Here is a 20,869-nt window from a genome sequence, read left to right on the forward strand (position 1 = left end):
GCCGTATATTTGCCAATCTGTCAGGGACCGCTTGTTGAGTTTTTGACAAATTCCTGCGCCTTGAACATAAAATGGGCGTTGATAGTGAGTAGTATAGTTAGTCCCTGGCTTGAGTCAATATAATTTTCTGACATTCCATGATGGAAAAACATAGCTTTTATTCAAAGCCGCATCATTATAAGTTGAGATGGAACCAATAATCGTAGATCTGAAGTAATTATTTGAAGCCGGCATGTCGGAATTCTAAATTTGATGAGTTGTTGACAACAGTCTCGACTTTAGAAGACGGCAAAGTGGCCAAGACCGAGCCTATCAATGACTGTCAAGAGCGCTCGCAGGTCGCCGAACGCAATTGTGCAAAGTTGAAAGTACGACACCTGATATCACCTATTCTTGGTTGGGTCGGCCTCTCACGGGAGGAAGTCTTGTCTTTCCCCTAGGCCGATTGGTGGGGGTTTGGACCGATTGGCGGAAACACAGCGTTCGCTCTATGAACGGTCTTTTCAACAACGAATCAGTGCCTGCTTATCGCAAAGGGACAAGAAAACCGCGACCTGAATCTATCTGATTTGCGCACAGCCGTATGAGGTACATGGCACGATGCACAAGTTCATGACATTGAATGAAAACGTTGCAGCCGCCTGTACCCGCTTGGGATGGCGACAGTCACCGTTGACCTCATTAGGTGCATGGTGGCATGATAGCACATTGGCTTTTAAATGTGATATGATTAGGTTGGTAAGATTCAAACTTATTGAAAACGCCACTAACGAGAGACTGTGCATACAGGTGATCACCGAACGCACGGATACTATCATGTATCAAGATGAGCTATACATCAAGCCAACCCCAATTCTGGTGTTCCCGAAAGATCGACTTCGACTTACGACATCCGTTTTTCTCGTGTCTTTTTGGCTATGCCGTTTTGGACTCGTGTTCTGTTCGAGCCGTCCGAGGCGCCAATCGAACTTCCGGATATCGACGTCAAACAAACAATATTAATCTTGCCTTTCCGTAACATCATCATATCGGCCTTTCTCCGTCCTGGCTTTAAATTCCAACTATTTTCTACTTTACTATCTCCAGTCCCTTCTTCTCCTTCTCGTGATTGTCTTCAGTTTACCATAATATCAAGTTCCTGATCTACTCGCTAAGCTCAACTACCAACACAATGTCGCCACGAGCGTCTTCGTCTACCCCACGAAGCGCTTCCTCAGCCAGTGCTCCATATCCACGACGTGCTGCAGGTCAACCCAAGTCTTCTAGACAGCAGTTCTCTGCCTGTGGGGCTTGCCGCATGCGAAGGTTCGTTTTGTATCATAAATTATCCTTGACTTTTATTCATGTCAAACAGAGTTCGCTGTGACCTGAAAGACCTACCCATAACCCAGACTTCAAATGGCATGCAGCAGCCTTCATGCTCAAACTGCAAAGAACGCGGTATTAAATGCGTGTATGTAATGTTCAACTCACCAGTTCGATAATCTCTCATATCTGCTTCAGCGATGAGTTCGCCGAAGTTAAAGCTGTCAAACTTCTACGTCGCGGGCGCCGTCTACAACAAGTAGAGTGAGTCTTATCGTCCTCTCCCCGACCCTTAGTCCCATTCAATTAAACGAATATAGAGCTGTCTACGGTAAAGTAACTGATGACGAATTGAGCGGGTCTTCTACGATGCCTGCAGGATCAAACCCCACGATGCCCGCCACGCTATCCGCGGGGATCGCCACACCCTAGACAAAGCATCATTCCCCAGCTGCAGCTGGAATTCCTTAGCTCATCTTTCTTCCGTAGATTCAGTATCCAACGTAAGAATTCATTTTAGCGATCATGGTTATCACGTATCCATTTTTCTTCATCTAGGTCCTGTTATCGAACCCACCGAGTTCACGTCAAGATACTTTGCCCATATTAAGGGTACTTCCACTCTCAGCATCGAGGGCCAGATGATTGCGATGCTACTTGTCACCTGGGCTGCCTCATTTGGCGTGAACGAGTATGGTGTCGAGGAGGAAATGGAGCCGCTTTCTCCGACTATGCCCGACGGGCCAAAGTTCTCGCCAGATAGCGACGACGATCTATCTGATCCTACCCGTCGCGCTCGGTCTCTTCGTGTAGAGACCATGATCAAAGAGATCCTCAATCTCGTCGATGTTCATGCTCTGCTGCGACGCCCAACTTGGGACGGTGCTAGGGTTCCTCTTACTTATCCACCCACTAACTCAAGGTATGGATTTCCTTTTGAATCCGGGGAACCCTCCGCTCACGTACTCGTTACTCGCGTGCAGGTATCCAAAGTTCGATTGACAGGGCGGTAAGTGCCGGTGCTCAATTGACATTGAATCGTGTTGACGTGCAATGGTCATCAGACTATGTACGAGGCGACGCTTTCCCAAATTTACTGTCTTTGCAGCCTGGCCAGTCCTTCTACGGTACATAGTGGCCAAGGACCTTATTGTGATGCACTTGTCCGTGCCAGAGTTTTCTGGTATGCCTATGTACACGAAGGTGTCCGCACAGGCTTACGCGGCGGTCGGCTATATTTGTACGTGCATTCCGTCCGTGTGTGACATCCTCTGATATCTCCACAGTGAGGATGATGACTTTAATGCATTCCAAAGCACTCTGCCTCCCCAATACTGTGCATCTGCATCTAGCAGCGCTCCGTCCTCTTCGTCTGCTTCATCACACCCCTCACCTACTGCTACTTCTCCAGTGTCGCCCGATTTCCCTATCACTTCTTTGCAAGATCCTCGTGGCCATTCCCGCGCCTCGCTTTCTTACCTTCTCGCCGCCCATTATTTTTCGCTCGCCCTTGCCGTGTCTGCTGTATGTCGTTCCGTCCATGCAGTGCTCACTGGCCCTCGTGCGCGTCGTCGCACCGACGCTGGAGTTGCCATCCGCGAAGACTCCCTCGTGGAAATTTGGGATGGTCTAGAGCAATGCTGGGAGGACTTCGAGTCTCTCCGTCGTGGAGCAGGCGGCATTGGCACTGTGGGCGGCGGCCTTGTTCGTGGCGAGGACGTCGAGCGTTTCGTCAGCGGATGGCAGGTATTCATATTTGAGTGCTTGAATGTCATCCGGGAAGCCTTGAATCAGCGCATCGTTACACATAAACGGGGCAGCCCCGACTCAAACGGTAACTCTCCTGCCGAACGTGCCCTTTGCCGCCTGCATGCTCAGGCTACTCGCCGATGCCGCATTGTCCTTCCCCGCGTCATTGCTATCTTGAAGCGACACCTTGCTGTTCCCTCTAGCGGTTTCTTCGCTCACGATGCTGGCCTCATCCGAGACGGATGTTTCTTTGCTGCCCTCCTGCTTGCGCAAGGTGACATTGATCAGGACGCAGATAGTGATCTGAAAGGCGAAGATGGACTTGCTTGGGACGTCGACGCCGAGGACGGTGTTGACGTGTGTCTTCGTGCACTGGGAGAGATTGGCTGGATCTTTGCTAATAGCCACGAGCGAGAGAAGACTGTTCGCTTGGTTTGGGATGCACGGGTCGACCGTGATGATGAGCGCCGTCGTGAACGCAACCGTCAGCGTGATTATCTTGAGGATCACCGTGCGCAGGCTTATCACTCTGGACAACGTTCGCAGGATCGCTCTCCTTACATGATTAACAAGCCTTCGCTGCCCACGTCCACTCGTGGTCAGGGACCGACGCCTCGTTCGCTCTCGCTTGTCTCAGCCGCCGGGCAGACCCGCCCCCATCTTCCCCCGCTCTCGCTTGCGTTTTCTCCTGTGGAGAGTGCCCCCAACACAGCCGTTACGGATGATGGTAGTGGCAGCTGGACCACTTATACGCCACCCACGACGTCAGGTTCAATGACGAGTAATGCCACCACGAACCGCAGTGTTTCGCCACCCGATTCTGGATCGCCTCACACATTGACATCACTAAAACATCTCCCTCCTATCCAAAACTCATTGAAGACCGAAAATGATTCATTTTACAACGGGGTCACCGATCTGGACCCATTCTCATTTTCTGTCGACGGCACCACCGGCCCCGGTGTCGTTGGCTCAGCTCATGCATGGTCGACGCAATACCAACATCAAGTTGGACCTGGTAGTGGTTATCTCGACCCCAGCGTCATCTTCACTGGAGCAGACTGTCAAACCTTCTATCATTAATGAGGCAGTCACTATCATTATGATCTGTACGTTTTTACTACCGCTACATGTTATCGCGTCGTCGTCTTGGTTCATTATTTCTAAGTTCCCATCACACAATGAAACTAGTTCAGGCATCCATCATCTTCACTTTCATTTCATAGTTATATATTCCTGCTTTATCATTTGTTTGGATAGATTCTTGCATTGTACTGGCTTCCTGTTTATACCCGCCGCTTGACACTTCAACAGTAATTGCCACAATATCCATTATCATAGACACTACGTATAGATGTATTATGTGCATGCCGTTCAGGAATGTAAATCGGTAGTTTTAATGACATGACATGCCGCACGTATGAATGTTTGATCAGTACGTCATAGGAAGGAGATGAGGAGATATACCGGAGATACACCGCAGGGTTAATTGTATGCATACTTTTATGGAATACAATTCAATTGCACAGCGCTCAGGAAGTCTGACATGCCATGATATTCATCCGTGCTAGAAGCAGCTTTGTGGTGGCCTCTGTCAATGGCGGACCTGGAAAAAAAGAGAAGGCGCATTGACAAATGCGCCTCGAGTAAACCTCGCAGCTCCATGATAAGCGTATAGACTACAAACTGGACAGTCTTTAACGAAATTTTCTTTCATCAGGCTCGGATGAAGCAGACCAGGCTATACTGCAAGTCACCCTGATCATTCCGCGTCGCGGCGGCAAGTAGGGAGCTGAATTTTTTTTATGTCATAGGATCGACTTTAGCGCTCGGTTCGGCCCTATGATAGCGATTATATCTATGGCTTTGGCAAAGTCTCCAATCGAACGCCACAAGCCTTCCGCTTGAAGGTTGAAAGGTATTTCCCCATCACTGAAGCCGAACCGTCTGGTTGGCGGAAAGGACTTTAGGTTGACCACAAAACGGCAGGTTCCTTTGCGCTATTCCAAAAATGTCGCTCAAACAAATCTATATTGAGTGATCAACTTATCTTCAGAACGGCGGCCGGTCCATTGTTTGAGATTTGAACGCAATGTCTCCGACACATTAATCCCGCACACGATCTTCCATTCCCCAACAAAGGAAAAGTAATCGCGTAGATTGAATTCTCGTACCCCATGTAGTTCGGAAGCTTAAGGTTGGTGATATCATCCCGCTGCAAGCCCATCAACGTTCTTGGCTAATGTCCAGGATATGCTCAGCTCCTGTCCTCGTGTCGAATCCACCCTGACAAACCTTGTACTATGCTCATGGCGGCCGCCCTTTATGGGACGGTCAACATTGTACACCACGGCAGTTGTACGTGATGGCAGAGCTCCAGGCGCTCTCGGACAGTGTAGTACTACAATAGTCTTTCAAACGCCAATACAGCAAGTCCGCTTCAACAACGGGTATTTGAACTTGCAAACAACTGAACAGTCCAGATTTTGATAAACTTGCATCGAGTATTACAACACGGGCTCCTATCTCCGGATTTCGAAGCTCTTTCGAGTGGTAAGCATAGTACGCTCTGAGTGCCTTGATTCAATTTTTATATTATACTGGATTCTAAATTCTAGGCTGCGTGCATGTGGTTCAGTGAATTATAGGATAAGTAAGCTGTCAAAAATCGTCCTGCCCGACCAACACGCAGTGTCGCCGCAGCGTCGGGAAAGTCCCGACATGTTGGAACCTCTCGCTTTGTGCTTACTTGAATCGTACAGCATTTGTTGTTCAGTCGCTTATGCGATTGTTACAATTGAAAATCATTCGGAGGGATGGGACACCTTAAGCGGAGGCTTCGGATACTCACCGTTCCGGAGATTTATGGACTGCGGTCGTTCCTTGCTGTGTCGAGAACCCCGCTGTCAAGCACCAAGGCAGGATATTCGCGTTTCGGACTCCGATGAAGTTCTATGCGCGCTCCGGGCCCCAGTCAGGCGGTTCTGTTCTTCACACATGCAAGTAGATTTCGTCCTAGTCTGGGTATATCGACAAAGTTCTTGTGCGAACGGACGAAACGCTTTAGGCGGTGTGTGTGTCTCTCTCCAATTCAAATCCAATTCCACCATACAAATTTCATCCCAGATAACTGCGAGCGTACAATACTGGCTAGACTGGCTGTCAAATGTTCTTGATAAATGACCCGAATATCAAAAGGCCTAGTACTAGCGCCTCTTGACCCGCACGGGTAGAACCTTCACGGGAGAATCATAGTCACCCGCCTTGGCATGAGATGACATTTGCCGCTGTGTCAGCCTTGCCTTGACGCTAGGGTCAAACGGTACTTGACTTGTTTGAGTGTTGAAGTTCAGGTCGGACTCCGCGGTGAAAATTGCCGATTTGAGAGATAAATAACGAGCGATTCATAAATCATGATAGTGAGTCCTGACACATCTTCGTCAAGACCATGGTATCTCCCCTCGGACAAATGCGTCTTCAATGCCTACTTTAAAAAAAATTGAAATCAATACATTTGAGCGCCTTGACACAGCCACTTGGCCAGTCATGACTCACAAGGCGGCTGTTTCTTATCCGACGTGTCCTCTCTACTTCATCCCGCCATCGTCCATAAGAGATTTGGCCTGAGATGTCTTACTATACCCCTAATCATGCCCATTCATCAAACCTCAGTCGATATCCTAGTACCCGACCTAGGCCATACGGCTATCAACAAGGCCCTCCAACCGGCGCTGATCCTCAGCTCTGGCAGTGGTTCTGCGCTGTTGATACTGATAGATCGGGCGCCCTCAGTGTTACTGAACTTCAAGATGCCCTGGTAAACGGTGAGCGATACTAGAATATTGTGGATATTGGTCGTGCTATAACTTTTGTGCTCTAGGAAATTGGACAAGTAAGTACATCTCTCGTTGATGTCATGGATGGTGCATTGTATTGTTGTATCGCGAAGTCTGGGTAAGACATCGAGAAGTGATCTTGCCGATGTGGACCTTTCTCCCTGGACCCATTCATCTCACTCCTTACTGAAAACATACTTAGAGTTTGATCTCGATACGGTGAAGATGCTCATGAACATCTTTGTGTGTATAACCTTACTCCAAGAGAGAAAAATTTATCACCCCACAGGATACCGATCGGAGTGGAACTATCGGCTTTAACGGTTCGTGACACACGAAACCCTCAAGTATCACTGACACCATTCGTATACAGAATTCGCTGGCTTGTGGAAATACATTGCTGAGTGGCAGCGAGTCTTCAAGCACTTCGATAGAGATCATTCTGGCTCCATCGAAGGACGTGAACTTGCGGAGGCCCTGCGCAGCTTTGGTTACAATCTGTCTCCTGTCTTGCTACAAGCACTGGAAATTAGATACGGTACTGAAATCCCTTATATGCAGACAAAAGTCTAAAATACCTCGGTAGCATCTGGCGCACCTAGTGCGTATGGTCCCCCTCCTGGTATTACTTTCGACCGCTTCGTGAGAGCGTGTGTTACGGTCAAGACTTTGACCGAGACATTCCAAAGGTACGACAAAAATCCATTCACGACACGCAGTTTTTGATGACCGCCCAGGGCGGATCATGATAATGACGGCTGGATTCAGCTCAATCATGAAGAGTTTTTGAAGGTGAGCAAGTGTGTATTTTCAGGTGGTGTGCGCGCATCTGACCTGGATGACACCGCAGATCGCGCTGAATGCCCCTTAAACCGCTTTTCATTAATGGATTCTGTATTCATGATCGCCATGTAATGTCTTCGGAGATTCGATGTTCTATCGAGAATATGTATACTACAACCCTCAGAATGGATGAACGAGCATCATCAAACATGTATTATTTCTGACAGAACATGAATTTTTTTAAACCTACACTGGTAGCTGGTGCTTCAATGGATGATGACCTCTCGTGAGCGCCGAATGGGTGCAGGAGGATGCTGCAAAAGCGACTACAAGCACTACCATTCGGAAGCCCTGTCGAGAATTGGCGCTGAGCGCTGCGAGGCAGTGTGAGCTGCGCAGCGAAATAGGAGGAAACAGAGTCTCGGGTGCAATTTGCGTACATTTGGACCAAGTTTGTCCCCTTGACTGCGGAACACCACTCATTGCTGCATTGCATCTCTTTCATTCGTTACGTTAACCATGGATTGCTTCTGTGAGGCGATATACACATTCTGTTGACCAGTCTCTCATACTTTTCTTTTCCTACAGTTTGTCTACCAATAATCGGTTCGTGGAATTTCTCGCCTGGTATGTCCGTGCGCACTGCGATATATAATTATCCCTTGCAGTTGGCTGCCCCACGAAAGTTAAGCCGGAAGGGAATCAAGAAGCCAGAATCTGCCCTCGGTGCCACAATGGTACGTCGTATGACTCTACTACTGTATATGTCCAATAATCAAAGCCTACAGCTGCAATGTTCTCCGCAAAGTCTAGGACCTGGTTCGAATTCTGCTTCGTTCCACTTATTCCTATGAACTCGAAGCACGTATGGATGTGCGGGATATGTCAGCTGCAGGCGAATGTGCAACCTGGGTAAGGGAATCATTAATCTACTACACTCGGATTGCCAACACCCTTCGGCAGGTGGGAACCTCAAATAGCTCAACCTGGGTACCAGCACCCGCAGGTGCAAGGCCAGTATGGGTCGCCTCAGAACGCTGGTTACGGGTACCAGCCCGCCTACATCCAACCTCAGAAGTGATACCTCGAATGTTGAGCGGTTGATTGACTGAGTCATGTATGATCTACTATCTTTTACATATGAATCACCTTGTATGAAGTGCTCTGCCTCTGTACTATACTTTTGGACGCTGTATCTACTTCAGTTATATTATATATGTACTTGTCCTTGCGATCGCCTTCGCCGCCGGAGCCGGAAGACCACAATTCCAATGGCTCCAATCAAAAATCCGCACACTCCGCATACCACACAGGTCGCGATAGTATCCCTCGTTTCTGTAGCTGAAGAACCGACACGTTGCATGGAAGGTGGGGGAGCAGGATCCGGTCCTCTAGACGATGTGAATTCTGCGAGGGCCGCCGATGGGTCCGTCGTATTCAATAATCCGATCATGGGTGGATCGGAGCTTGTTGTGCCCTGGTGTATGGCGTAGACATTCTGCATAAGGTATTAGGGACGTACGAAAGAAGAAAGGTCCGGGCGTACCCTCAAGAATACAGCCCCGAGAAGCCAGTCTCCAGAGTCGACCTACAGGATGAAATCAGAACATAACGAAAATTCGGTTCAGGATCACTCTCACTCCGTTGTTTACCTGTATACCGCCGGTACACCACCCGTCTTGCGCTTCATCTTTAGCCCAGCTGACATCCTCGGGATGGAGTGGATATTCTTTTGCGGTATCGGAATTGCCAAGTTTAATCCGCACGTCTACGGCCCTCTCGCACCTCACTTGCCACGTTTTTGTCTGCTGGTTGAACTTCGTGGACCCACCCGTACCGATCGCATCCCAGAACGCATCGACGTCTCCGGCTGGGCCTAAAATGAGAGTTGTCCCGGTGTCAAGCACAGCGATTGGTGACGATGCACCGCGGATCAGCGAACGGGAAAGAGGAAGGACCTGTGAGTTGATGGTGATTTCTTGGATAGGAAGCTTCCAGAAGTCATACTCGTCCGGTGTCGATGCGAAGACGGGCGTGAATACGAACTGGCTTGTGTCATTTGTCAGGGAGGAATCCTAATTCCCCGATAGTGAAAGATGAATCTGAATACGAGGACATCCTGCGACTCGTTTCGTCCTAACTTGAATGCAAAGAACCGGTGCTGATCATCAAAATGAGCAAATAGATTGTTCAAAACGGGTGTCCCAGACGTTATGGGGATGGAAGCGGCAAGTGGAAATGATAGGCCTAGAATACCCGAGTTTCCCGTGATAGAGAGACCAAGTCCACTCGTCTGGTTAGCCAAGGCTGCGTGACAATCGTTGAGTGTCTTAACAAGGATATGAAACAGGAGCCGCACCAAACGTTTGAGAGGATATTTCATACGGGCCGAGGGTCACAGTCTCTGTGCCTACCGTTCCCAGCACTGATCCCATCAGGTATGCCAACTTGAACGGCTGATCTGATAACGTCAGGGTGCTAGATGACGAGGACGAATATCTTGTGATGCCCTGGCAATCTGAATTGGTGCAATCTGATGAGACCACCCACTGTAAAATAGGAAATGGATTTCTAAGTGTATTGTGTCGAAAAAGATAACGGCGGCCTCACAAGGTCTGAGGAGCCGGTATCAAATGTAATCCAAAAATCTTGTCCCCCAATGCTATAGATGGCATGAAAGGGGACTGATGAGAAGACACTGGAATACGTACTCGGTACGAATCAAATATGCGCTAAGGGGCCATCAGTTAATTTACGCGGGTGAGACAACACGAGACCCACTACTCCTGGATACTAGCCACTGAAACATCACTGAGTAAGACAGATAGATCTTTATTAAGCCCACGTTGTAGGCGAAGCTGCATCCTTTGGGAACGGTGACTGCGGCTGTTCAGTCTGTTCATGTTAGTCGCCATATCGAGGGGACGGTAGGTAATGAGTCACGGTGATGAGTTAGATTGGAAGACGAAGAAGTTTCACTAACGATTACAAGTCCCCTTCAATGGATTTGATCGGTCGTGATTAGAATCTGACCTGAAGTAGTCTCAGTGGAAATTCACGATGGGACACGGTCAGGTTATGTCAATGTAAGCGAGTATGAATAAATATTTACTGTTGGCACTATCAGCAGCATAATAATGCAATGAAAAATATTGACTTTTCAACCGTACCCTATCTGACCGCCAATCAGTATTATGTACTGGAATGACTTCAAGAATGCCCGGCGAAAAACGCATCCTCACTAAGTAGGTAGTCCACAATGTTCACCGGACAAGCTCTGCATCAGTAATACAACTCCCCGCCTCTATAGTGAGCTCTAGGCGTTTACGCGGCGCGCGTATATGTTTTCAAATTTAAACTGCTTTACACCAAACATGCTCAACGAAGCAATGGCGAGCGCGCCAGAAGGTCATTTCCAGAACCAGGGGGAATTTTCTTGTCGCCCAGATAATTTGCAAGATGAAGTGCGGACCAAAGCTCCTGCCAGAACTACATTCGTTGTTGTGAGGCGGCGAAGGGACATCATTAAGTCTAAGAGTGGCGGTGCCCTGTTGTGTTGGCAGAGTCACGCCTCACACATCTCGCGTCACACAGCATCCAACCGCCAATTCACCTTGTCCCTTGTCTTTTCTTGCCTCGACTCCCTTAGTCGCCACCGCCGTCAACGTCTATCTCATCCTCGAGCTCACCATGCACACCAGCGAGTACGACTATCTTTTCAAACTTCTCCTCATCGGTGATTCTGGTGTTGGAAAGGTACGTTGCTACTGCGGCGACCAATGTCAAGTATCTTCTGACCTCTTGTCGTTCAACAGTCTTGTCTCCTCCTCCGTTTCGCAGACGACACGTATACAGAGAGTTACATCAGCACTATTGGTGTTGACTTCAAGATCCGAACTATTGAGCTCGAAGGCAAGACCGTCAAGCTGCAAATTGTGAGTTGGATGCCCTCCACGACTTCCCTCATTTGGAGTGCTGCCGAAAGACTGTGCACTGGAATGCGCCAGTGCAGTCGGCCTGCTTTCCTTTGCGGAGTCACCTGATTCATTTGAGCCCGTTTTTATTGTTTCCTGCGTCATTGACTTGTTGCTCACATACCTTTCATATACGTGTTATAGTGGGACACTGCAGGTATGTTCATCCGCTAGCTTCTTTGCAATGGTGGGCTGATGTGCGAGAAGGCCAGGAGCGTTTCCGCACCATCACGTCCTCCTACTATAGAGGCGCTCACGGTATCATCGTTGTCTACGACGTTACCGATAACGGTGGGAATACTTTTCTCAAATGCCGACTTGAATACTCACTCTGACATCAAGACACTTTTACGAACGTTAAGCAATGGCTACAGGAGATAGACCGGTACGCCTCTGAGGGCGTCAATAAGCTACTGGTTGGGAACAAGAGTGATCTCACCAGCAAGAAGGTGGTAGAGTACAGTGTAGCGAAGGCAAGTATATTTGGTTACAATTGGTGCTGGGGATTTAACCGTTTTATCAGGAATTTGCCGACCAGCTCAGTATTCCTTTCTTGGAGACGTCAGCAAAGAATGCGACAAACGTCGAGCAAGCGTTTTTGACGATGGCGAAGCAGATCAAGGATAGGTGGGCAAGATTTATCGCCATAAAATTCATGTGGCTCACCTGAGCATTTAAGGATGGGATCGACCTCGACGCCCGCAGGTGGTGCCAAATCGTCAACGGTTACTCCGGGGCAATCTGTTCAGCAACAGCCGTCAGGCTCGTGCTGCTGAAGGGGCGTTGTAATTGGCTTGGGGTGGGGTCGTGTCATGCCGGTTGTACGCCCTTGTAATTTCTCGCGGCTGCAAGATTAGTATGACGACCCAGTACTCAGGGGCGGTTATCTTAACATATTCCCCTTCACATATCATCTGCTACTTTGGACACATTCTGATCAGTGCGCTTTATCGATGTTCCTTTTCCTAATTCTAGGCTTTTCTGCTCTTATCTTGCTTGATGCTGAGAAACATGAGGGCATGAGTTTCCTCCTATCTCCCTTTGCGTACTAATCAAAAGCTGCTTGTTGCCTGACCCCACCGATCGTCATGGAAGGATGAATAAATGTCATCATATACGGCAAGCTGCCATCCCCATTAGATTTATCCAATTCTTGGGGTGACTCACTGATCACATCCATATCGGTCGAATTGGGCTGGCAAGCTGGTCGACGGATTAATGAAGATTAATGACCATCGATAAGTGAGAGGTATATATTCCTACCTCCCGCGCTCGAATTCTCCACTCGAATTCTCCATTCAAGTGTACAATGTCTACCCGCAAGAACCTCGGCACCCCTCGACAGGTTCTCACGAACTCGTTCGTAATATCCAAGCTCCCTAAGACGCAATATTGGCAGTACGAAGGTAAGTCCCTATATGTCTAGTACAACGATGAAGCGGTTGATCCTCTATAGTCGGTGAGTGCTTTGCCCCAGTGGTCAACAATGGCTTCTCACCCGAATTTAGCGATCACCGGGGCCGTCGGAGTGTTGAAGAATCCTCGGAGACGGATAGAGGTGATGGAGAGACTTCAAAATCACACCAACGCTAGATTGTTCACTCCTCGCTGTATCTACGACGGCGCTGTGATTCTGTATTCAACCCACGAGCTTCAATTGGCTGGCGGTGATTCCCAGACGGTGAGTGTCAGGGTGATATCATATGAACTGCTGATCAATGTCTTTTGATTGCGGGTATCTAGTTCGATGTCAACATGTCCGATAAACCGCGACTGGATGGGTCTGCCCCAACACGCGGTGCACTTCAAGTGTCGCTGAAGAAAGTCTCCGCGGAAACGATCAACTTTAAGTACGTTCTTCCGTCGAGCGAGTTTTCTCAGTTCCCTCTCACCGTCGAATTAGCGCTTTGCAGGATTTTATCGATGGACGACAGATGAAACAGACGGCTCAAGTCCTCACCTGCTATAAACGTACTTCAGCTGATCCTCCGCCAGGCACCGAATTTGTACGTCTCGCTTTTATCAGTTATTTAGTAGAAACGCTCATTTTTCCTTTGCAGAAAATATCCAAACAATACCCGCGCATTCTTCACCAAAGACGCCGGCATACAGGGCATTGGTGGAGGCTTAGAGTTATGGCGCGGATACTTCCAGTAAGTCGATATCTCTGCGGCAACGTATATTTGAGTGACCTAAAGTTATTAGGAGCGTTCGCCCAACCATCGAAAAAGTGTTGGTGAACATTGACGTGTCGACGGCCGTCATGTAAGCAAGCTCACCTTATTTGCTACGCGTCAGCACTCATATCCGTCTCAGGTTCAAGGAGGGTAGTTTCCAATCCGTTGCTCTTGATGTTTTGAAAGCAGGTGACGTTCGCGCGCTGGACCTCCGCCCAGATTCGGCCCAATTTCGACAATTGAAAAGTTTCTTCAAAGGCGTTTTCGTCACCCTCGTCCACCGACCGGGTCACAAAAAAATTCGAGGCCTAGTTCATAACGCCGGCAATTATCAGTTCGATAACACGACGGTCAAGGTGAGTTTCGACGTGGACATACTGGTAACTACTTTGCTCACAAGGGTGTAGGAGTACTTCAAGAAGGTTCATGGTTGCACACTCCGTTATCCAAACATTATTGGTGTACAGGTGGGCTCGAAGGACCGCGACGAGGTGATACCCGCGGAGATGTGTATTATTGCGCCCAATCAACGATACACTCGCAAACTTCCTGCCGAATTCTCGTCATTGATGGTAAAGTTTGCGTCCAAGAATCCCGGGGAACGTCTGGCGCTCATCAGCGCTGGTATTAATAATTCGATCACGACCGACCAGCGCTCTGTGAGTGATACATTCATCTTTTCATTGCTTTAATTTGACTGTTTGTGCAGGCGCTCGACTACCAGAACTCGCCGTTCATGCAGGACGCTGGCATTACAGTTCTGCCCGACCCGATTTCTGTCAACGGGCGTATCCTCCCAACGCCGTCAATTTACTACGGAAATCTCTCCAGCAGCAGTTCAGTAGTAAGTCCAAGACGCCACAACGCATGTACAGCAATGATATCTAATCTTTAACCTACAGGTTCCGCGAGACGGTTCCTGGAACATGATTAATCAAACTTTTCATGAACCGAAGAGTTTGACAGCCTGGGCGATCGTGAATTACACACGAGTCAACGACAACACCATCAATCGGTTCGTCGGCACGTTGATCAACGCCTGCAAAAAACTCGGTACGATAACTCTTTCTCTTCGACGGTTTGAAACTAACCTGATCTTTCATAGGCATGAGTAAATCGGATGCTCAATTTGATTTTTAGCTGCTGATCGTTGCTTGCCAGATGTATCCCCGCCTGTCACGAGTCAATCAGGTTCCGGCGCGTCATCCGTCGTAAAGGCAATTGATACATTGATTCGACTATCGCACATGCACTCATCTCAAGCAGGACATGCGGTCCATCGGACAAGACGTCAACAACAAGACGAAAAGATTACCAGAGCTTGTGCTGGCTATCCTTCCAGTAAGCTCTGCGGATATTTATATGGTTATCAAACAATTCGGCGACGTTCACGCTGGTGTATGCACTCTTTCTTATCCTTGATTCGAATCATACTCACATCTTGTTTAGGTGCCAACGCAATGTGTCGTAAGCTATGTCCCAGTTGTTCGTGCCTCGATTATAATCCTCTCCATCTAGCGAGAGAACAAGATCGCGAAGGCCAACGACCAATACTGCGCGAATCTGGGGATGAAGTATGACGATCTCGGTCCCGTTATGCGCCACTAACACATTTGGTAGAATTAATGCGAAACTCGGAGGCGTCAATTCGCTTCCAAGGTCAGGTGCGTTAGAGAAGCTCACCAATGCTCCTTTTATGATCATGGGTATGTATCGTCTTTTTGGTCTCGAGACCCATCGATGGCTGGTTCATCCTGCCTCAGGTGCCGATGTGGGGCATCCCGCACCTGGCATGAAGAATCAGCCCTCTGTGGCAAGTCTCGTTTGGTCGTACGATCGGTATGCTGTGAAGTATGAGGCTATGATGTCCATCCAACACCCCCGGCAAGAGAAAATTGACGAGTTGAAGTCGTTGGTTTATGTGAGTGGTATTACGTCTACTACGTTTTTACATGGTCTAACTATCACAAGCGAGCGATCGAGGAATTCGGCTGATCGTAACAAGGCCGCGCCAGTGCGGATTATCTTTTTCCGCGACGGCCTTTCCGAGGGAGAATACAGCATCGTTGGGAAGGATGAAATCGAGGATATTGAAGGTGAGTTACCAAGTCCAGCGACGGCCATTACTTTGTTCAACCATGTTCTACTAGGAGCGATCGAAGACATCTGGCGCGACAAGAAGTTGAAGATGGATAAACCAGAATTGACATTCATCGTCGTAGGCAAACGGTGAGTCTGCAATCCATTCTAACTTGTGCTGTTGTCGCTCATCCACGCTCAAGACACCACGTCCGGTTCTTCCCGAAGAGCAGGTATGAAATTTCTTCAGTTACTTCTACTCTACTTGATCATGGACACTTTTCTAGGAACGAAGCGGACAGGTCTGGAAACTGCCCCGCAGGGTTCGTCGCTGATAAGGGTGTCGGCAACCCTGCCGTACGCGACTTTTACCTCCAGTCGCACGGAGGCATTCTCGGAAGTACGTTCTTCATCAGTACATTTTCTCGATCGCTGATTGTTTGTAAAGCGAGCAGACCAAGCCACTATATCACGCTCCGGGACGACATTTATAAAAACAACACCGACGAGTAAATCCGCATCTCCTCGTTGTATCGTATAACCCCCTCACCTTGTTTCAGTTTGCAGGAACTTGCGTTCACGCTCTGCCACGCATACGCTCGCGCGACCCGTTCGGTATCGATTCCTGCGCCTGTGTATTGTGAGTCATATATACCACGTAACGCCGTGGACTGGTTCTAACACACTTCCCTCGCATACAGATGCTGATGCAAGTACCACATCTGTCGTGCCCAGTTATTGTGCTCACTCTTCATTCTTTGATAGATCGTCTGTTCGCGTGGCGCGTTCCATTTTAACCCCGCTATGGGTTACGACGCTGCCACCATTTCTAGCGACGAGGACGCCTTTGACCTCGACCGCTGGAGGAAGAGCTTCAAAGACAGGCACTCGAACCTGGCTAAAAAGATGCATTTCATGTGATAGGCTTGGCAGTGATACTTTTGTTCTCTTGAATTACTGTTTGCATGCTCGTTTTGGTGTGTACGAATACATTGTTGAGGTGTACTAAATACGTGTAGGATGGTATGATACGTTACGTCGTTTGATTGAAAGCAAAGACCTGTTTCTCGCTTGTTCTGTTTTCCCCGCGTGTATGTTAGCATGGTGCAGTACGTTACATGGAAAGCCAAGACCTATTTCTCGCCGCTCTCTTCCCCGCGTGTATAGTACTTCCTACCAGGGCCTCGACGCGGTCGTCTGTTCCTGTACCAATTAGTTAGACAGAGTCCCGCAGTCTATCGGACGGATCTACATACAGACTCCTCCAAGACAACCTGACGTGACATGTCAATGACAGGTTCATATTGAAATCGTAATGCATCCATTAATCTCAGAATTGCATTACGATGTCAATCCAATACGATGAATACTACTAGGAGGGCTTTATCAGTCCGCGTGATATAGCACTCCCAATAGAGTCGTGGGTTGTGATAGTGGTAGATGGACTAGGTACGGTCTGGGTGATTTTTGGTCCTTGGAGTTGCGTGGACTACCGTGATGGTCTGGTTTGTTGTTTCTCTTGGTTGACGGGAAGGAAAGAGTCGTTTCCCTTATCTCGGCAATCAAGACGTACAGCAATAGTGAGGTTGGCATCAGCAACAGTGGCTGAAATTTCACGTAGTTTAAGTGTTAGAAACCAATTCAGTTCACCTGAGACTATACCAAATAGGGAATGTCAAGGATCGTTCAACGATAGGTTTTCGACGGGTCCAAACTCTGATGCTGGGACAAGAGAGTTCAAGCAGGTCATGTACATAAGTCACGTCCTAGGACAAAGCGGACTTCTAAAACAGATGGGAAGGCCCAAGTATGTCATAGCACATAAACGTTCAGTGAACGTGTACTGAGACCTTGAATGATGGAAGGACGACTGGCCAAGCCTAAGCCTCGCATACGACTCATTCTGCAGCGATCTTGCCGTCGACATGCATGTGCATTCTATGTGATATACATACACCTATAAGTTTACCTCCTCCTACACAATCGCTTGATTGTCTCCTTTTAAAAAAGGTTTTATTTTCACCACCCGCGGGAAGCAAGTCTGCCCCCTTTTAAATTTTCATCGCTGAACGCACGAACAATCAACATCAAAATATGTAAAGGCAAATATAAACGTACATCGTGAGACCGACCATAGCAGCACCTAGATCTTCAGAGACCTGTCATTTGACGTTAGCGTGAAACAGTGCATGGAGAGATAAGGACACGCACTTCTGCGAGCATCTTTGGGTTATTATGATGAGTCACCTGGCGGAGACGTGTCAGTTTCATGATGATTTTTGAAGGAGATAAGATACCGCTTGTACGATCGCTCGCGCCCGTTTGGCCGGGTCACCAGACTGTATAGATAGTGAATATCAATTAGCCATCACACATGCGTTCATTGATAACTCACGTGGAAAACGCCGGAACCAACAAAAACTATTAACCGCATGAACATGAAAAACGTTTCGCCAAGGGGTGGATTGGACTCACTTCCATCACAGCCTAGTTGCATCATAAGCGCTGCATCAGCTACAAGGAGGCGTCAGGTTTTGCCAATTCCCAACAAGGACGCACATACCCGGGGTGGCGATACCCCCCGCAGCGAAATTGACGACCGGCAACCGTTTCAGCCGCGCTGTCTCCTTCAAGAGGTGAAACGGAGCTTGTATCTCCTTTGCATACGCAAACAGCTCTTCTTCGCTCATGACGCTAGCTTTTCGGATCTCGCTCATCATTGAACGTTGGTGTCGTACCGCCTCGACGACGTTACCGGTCCCTGCTTCGCCTTTTGTACGGATGAAAGCTGCACCTTCTGAGATGCGGCGTAGGGCTTCGCCTAGGTTGCGTGCACCGCATACGAAGGGGACTTTGAAATTGTGTTTGTTGATGTGGTGTTCTTCGTCTGCGGGGGTAAGGACTTCGGATTCGTCGATGTAGTCTATGCCGATGGCTTGGAGGATCTGGCGATGCGAACATAAATAGAATGGATGGCATGGGATTATGGCTGGGACTCGCCTGCGCTTCTACGAAATGGCCGATGCGGACTTTTGCCATGACTGGGATTGTGACTGCATCGACGATGGACTTGATCATGGCGGGGTCGCTCTGTAGGAGGTCAACGATCAGTGCATCAGAGGAGGGGAACGGGTACCATGCGTGAAACGCCCCCCTCTGCACGGATATCAGCAGGAACGCGCTCGAGGGCCATGACAGCACATGCCCCTGCCTCTTCGGCAATGCGTGCCTGAAAGGGGCCAAGTTGAGTGAGAAAGTCAGGGGTGGAAGTGAATTCGCACCTGGTCTGGGTTGATAACATCCATGATGACACCTCCCTGTGTGGATGAGAGCGGTAACTATGGATTGAGAGATGCAAGTACCTTGAGCATTTGAGCCAAACCAGATTTAACCTGGGAATGGTGAGTTTTTTGATTGATATTTGTGGGATTAGTTTGCGTACGCCGAAAGTTCCTAGTTTGCTATTTACTCCATCGCGTTGTGCTGAGCGAGGGGGTGCTGTTGTGGCGGGTTGAGGGCCATTTTGGATTGGGGTTGTGGACATTGTAGGGTAGAAAGGAGGGATGGAGCTCTGAGTTTTTTGAAAATTGGATTGTCGATCTTGACTCACCTTACGATTCGCGCATTCCCGAAAGGGACGGAGTTGATGTGAAAAATACGAGTAAATAAGCTCAAGCTTGCTGCAGAGGTATTGAAACATGAAACTATCGAGCTAAGTAACTATGGGAGAGGGGGCGTGGGGATGGGACGGGTCAAAAACCCTTGTTGTTGAGCCAATTGATCACTTCATTTTTCCAATGACCACCTGAGAGGACAAGGTGCTTTTGTGCCACGACTTGTACTTTTAGTCTATTGGCCTCGGGAGTACCTTGCTTGAAGAGTGATTGATTAATATCGTTGGCAAGAGACTGGGTGGGTGGATGGATGGTAAGTGAGTGGCAGGTAGTAATGATGAAATGATAATCACGTTTAATTGACCATGCACGTTCCTGATTGATACTTGGTATTTTGTACCACCGTTACGAATATCCGTGTAGACAGGTAAAGAGCCACGAGTATTGCGGCGTATAAAGTATGGGTAAGTACGTCTGATGAGGACGTTTGAGGTCATGGTTTGAAACAAAAATTGTCACAATAGCGGAATTTGAAATAAATGATAAGCCAGACGTTGAACAGCAGAACAAAACTGAATTGGTTAATCAGGTCTCTCCATTTCTGGTTTCACTGCTGTGATGTGGCCTTACGTAGTTATTCCTCTCGCTTCTTATAAGACCCACTCGACACTCCTTCTCACCCATCATCATGTCTTGTCTTGACCCACTCTCATCTGACTGCTGGTCAGTTGATCTATTCCAATCCCCTCTAGACGACTGGTGGTCTTTATCACAAGAATTATCTTTCCCTCCTAGGTCAAAACAGCACTTACGCCCATTTGACTGTGAGCCACCTTTCATCCCTCGTAAATTCTCCTAATTAATAAATCTCAAAGTTACTCCCTCTCCAAGTTCAGAAACTTCATCCTCTTTCTATCTATCACCCTCTCCAGAACCACTCCCAATTCGTGTAGTCTGCAATGTCCCTCTCCTAGCACCACGTCCACTTCCATATCACTCTCCAACTTTCCTCCAATTCGATCTTCCAGATCCAGACGAGGACTTGTCTCACCCACCCTACACACACAGACCCTCTAAACGAAAACGTGAAGACGACGACCATCACTCTGACAATCTGCGCTTAAAACGCCATGCTGGCGTACAACGCTGGGCAGCCGGTGTACACCGCCAAGCTTACTCTGCCAAACAGGGTCGTTCTCACGTATATTCCGCCACCCGGCGTGATCGCTTACGATGAAAGATCCCCCCCCCGTCTTTAGGGGTATTAAATATCTTCCTTTCACCGCGCATTTCGCTTTTGGTTAGTCAATATCTCTCTCTCCGTGGACAATGCTCTTTCTTACATCTTCATC

At 48.4% G+C, this 20,869-nt stretch overlaps 10 protein-coding genes across 10 annotated transcripts; 7 read left to right on the plus strand and 3 right to left on the minus strand.

Annotated features, from left to right (window-relative positions):
• The first annotated feature begins 767 nt into the window (after positions 1-767).
• Positions 768-4,488, plus strand: EDB91DRAFT_1112007 (uncharacterized protein). The gene is made up of 8 exons (XM_041317783.1): positions 768-1,305; positions 1,355-1,453; positions 1,504-1,569; positions 1,626-1,664; positions 1,738-1,808; positions 1,864-2,195; positions 2,370-2,545; positions 2,592-4,488. Exons 1-8 carry the CDS (start codon positions 1,172-1,174, stop codon positions 4,135-4,137), a joined length of 2,463 nt encoding a protein of 820 aa, XP_041181029.1. The 5' UTR covers positions 768-1,171; the 3' UTR covers positions 4,138-4,488.
• Positions 4,489-5,691: 1,203 nt separating this feature from the next.
• Positions 5,692-6,474, plus strand: EDB91DRAFT_1112010 (uncharacterized protein). The gene has a single exon (XM_041317784.1). It carries the CDS (start codon positions 5,776-5,778, stop codon positions 6,235-6,237), a length of 462 nt encoding a protein of 153 aa, XP_041181030.1. The 5' UTR covers positions 5,692-5,775; the 3' UTR covers positions 6,238-6,474.
• EDB91DRAFT_1112013 (EF-hand) lies at positions 6,475-8,205 on the plus strand. The gene is made up of 7 exons (XM_041317785.1): positions 6,475-6,878; positions 7,093-7,133; positions 7,180-7,213; positions 7,264-7,428; positions 7,477-7,579; positions 7,628-7,682; positions 7,741-8,205. Exons 1-7 carry the CDS (start codon positions 6,683-6,685, stop codon positions 7,759-7,761), a joined length of 615 nt encoding a protein of 204 aa, XP_041181031.1. The 5' UTR covers positions 6,475-6,682; the 3' UTR covers positions 7,762-8,205.
• Positions 8,206-8,328: 123 nt separating this feature from the next.
• EDB91DRAFT_1047190 (uncharacterized protein) lies at positions 8,329-8,754 on the plus strand (the record flags this gene model as incomplete). The annotated part of the gene is made up of 3 exons (XM_041313308.1): positions 8,329-8,410; positions 8,462-8,585; positions 8,637-8,754. Coding segments are annotated over 3 exons (324 nt in total), but the record flags the coding sequence as incomplete, so codon positions are not given.
• Positions 8,755-8,883: 129 nt separating this feature from the next.
• On the minus strand, positions 8,884-10,588 carry EDB91DRAFT_1235549 (aspartic peptidase domain-containing protein; the record flags this gene model as incomplete). The annotated part of the gene is made up of 7 exons (XM_041321335.1): positions 8,884-9,171; positions 9,220-9,261; positions 9,314-9,748; positions 9,784-9,980; positions 10,033-10,222; positions 10,284-10,335; positions 10,455-10,588. The coding sequence occupies 7 exons, from the start codon at positions 10,586-10,588 to the stop codon at positions 8,884-8,886; spliced, it is 1,338 nt and encodes a 445-aa protein (XP_041181033.1).
• A 581-nt stretch (positions 10,589-11,169) lies between these two features.
• Positions 11,170-12,743, plus strand: EDB91DRAFT_829482 (P-loop containing nucleoside triphosphate hydrolase protein). Its single transcript, XM_041328532.1, has 8 exons — positions 11,170-11,429; positions 11,489-11,608; positions 11,792-11,804; positions 11,855-11,938; positions 11,990-12,120; positions 12,171-12,274; positions 12,327-12,468; positions 12,525-12,743. The coding sequence occupies exons 1-7, from the start codon at positions 11,364-11,366 to the stop codon at positions 12,421-12,423; spliced, it is 615 nt and encodes a 204-aa protein (XP_041181034.1). The 5' UTR covers positions 11,170-11,363; the 3' UTR covers positions 12,424-12,468; positions 12,525-12,743.
• Positions 12,744-12,864: 121 nt separating this feature from the next.
• On the plus strand, positions 12,865-16,846 carry EDB91DRAFT_1112042 (ribonuclease H-like domain-containing protein). Its single transcript, XM_041317786.1, has 22 exons — positions 12,865-13,053; positions 13,156-13,328; positions 13,391-13,497; positions 13,551-13,599; positions 13,628-13,653; positions 13,708-13,800; positions 13,853-13,912; positions 13,964-14,180; positions 14,232-14,483; positions 14,534-14,668; positions 14,727-14,877; positions 14,986-15,041; positions 15,091-15,222; positions 15,274-15,291; positions 15,343-15,398; positions 15,445-15,530; positions 15,588-15,745; positions 15,830-15,920; positions 15,975-16,053; positions 16,107-16,136; positions 16,191-16,303; positions 16,352-16,846. The coding sequence occupies exons 1-22, from the start codon at positions 12,957-12,959 to the stop codon at positions 16,414-16,416; spliced, it is 2,244 nt and encodes a 747-aa protein (XP_041181035.1). The 5' UTR covers positions 12,865-12,956; the 3' UTR covers positions 16,417-16,846.
• Positions 16,847-17,695: 849 nt separating this feature from the next.
• On the minus strand, positions 17,696-19,509 carry EDB91DRAFT_1112055 (SOR/SNZ family-domain-containing protein). The gene is made up of 12 exons (XM_041317787.1): positions 19,346-19,509; positions 19,266-19,295; positions 19,185-19,220; positions 19,040-19,132; positions 18,904-18,993; positions 18,467-18,848; positions 18,379-18,417; positions 18,299-18,324; positions 18,201-18,242; positions 18,115-18,150; positions 18,022-18,062; positions 17,696-17,968 (listed from the first exon to the last, which is right to left on the minus strand). The coding sequence occupies exons 1-12, from the start codon at positions 19,445-19,447 to the stop codon at positions 17,923-17,925; spliced, it is 963 nt and encodes a 320-aa protein (XP_041181036.1). The 5' UTR covers positions 19,448-19,509; the 3' UTR covers positions 17,696-17,922.
• A 146-nt stretch (positions 19,510-19,655) lies between these two features.
• On the minus strand, positions 19,656-20,014 carry EDB91DRAFT_1047574 (ribosomal protein L49/IMG2; the record flags this gene model as incomplete). Its single annotated transcript, XM_041313333.1, has 2 exons — positions 19,656-19,811; positions 19,871-20,014. 2 exons carry the CDS (start codon positions 20,012-20,014, stop codon positions 19,656-19,658), a joined length of 300 nt encoding a protein of 99 aa, XP_041181037.1.
• Positions 20,015-20,205: 191 nt separating this feature from the next.
• On the plus strand, positions 20,206-20,754 carry EDB91DRAFT_1244814 (uncharacterized protein; the record flags this gene model as incomplete). The annotated part of the gene is made up of 2 exons (XM_041322461.1): positions 20,206-20,341; positions 20,393-20,754. 2 exons carry the CDS (start codon positions 20,206-20,208, stop codon positions 20,752-20,754), a joined length of 498 nt encoding a protein of 165 aa, XP_041181038.1.
• Positions 20,755-20,869: the final 115 nt, after the last annotated feature.

This window comes from Suillus paluster, assembly GCF_016628075.1.
Source record: "Suillus paluster strain FC165 chromosome Unknown EDB91scaffold_8, whole genome shotgun sequence".
NCBI classification, from domain to species: Eukaryota; Fungi; Basidiomycota; class Agaricomycetes; order Boletales; family Suillaceae; genus Suillus; species Suillus paluster.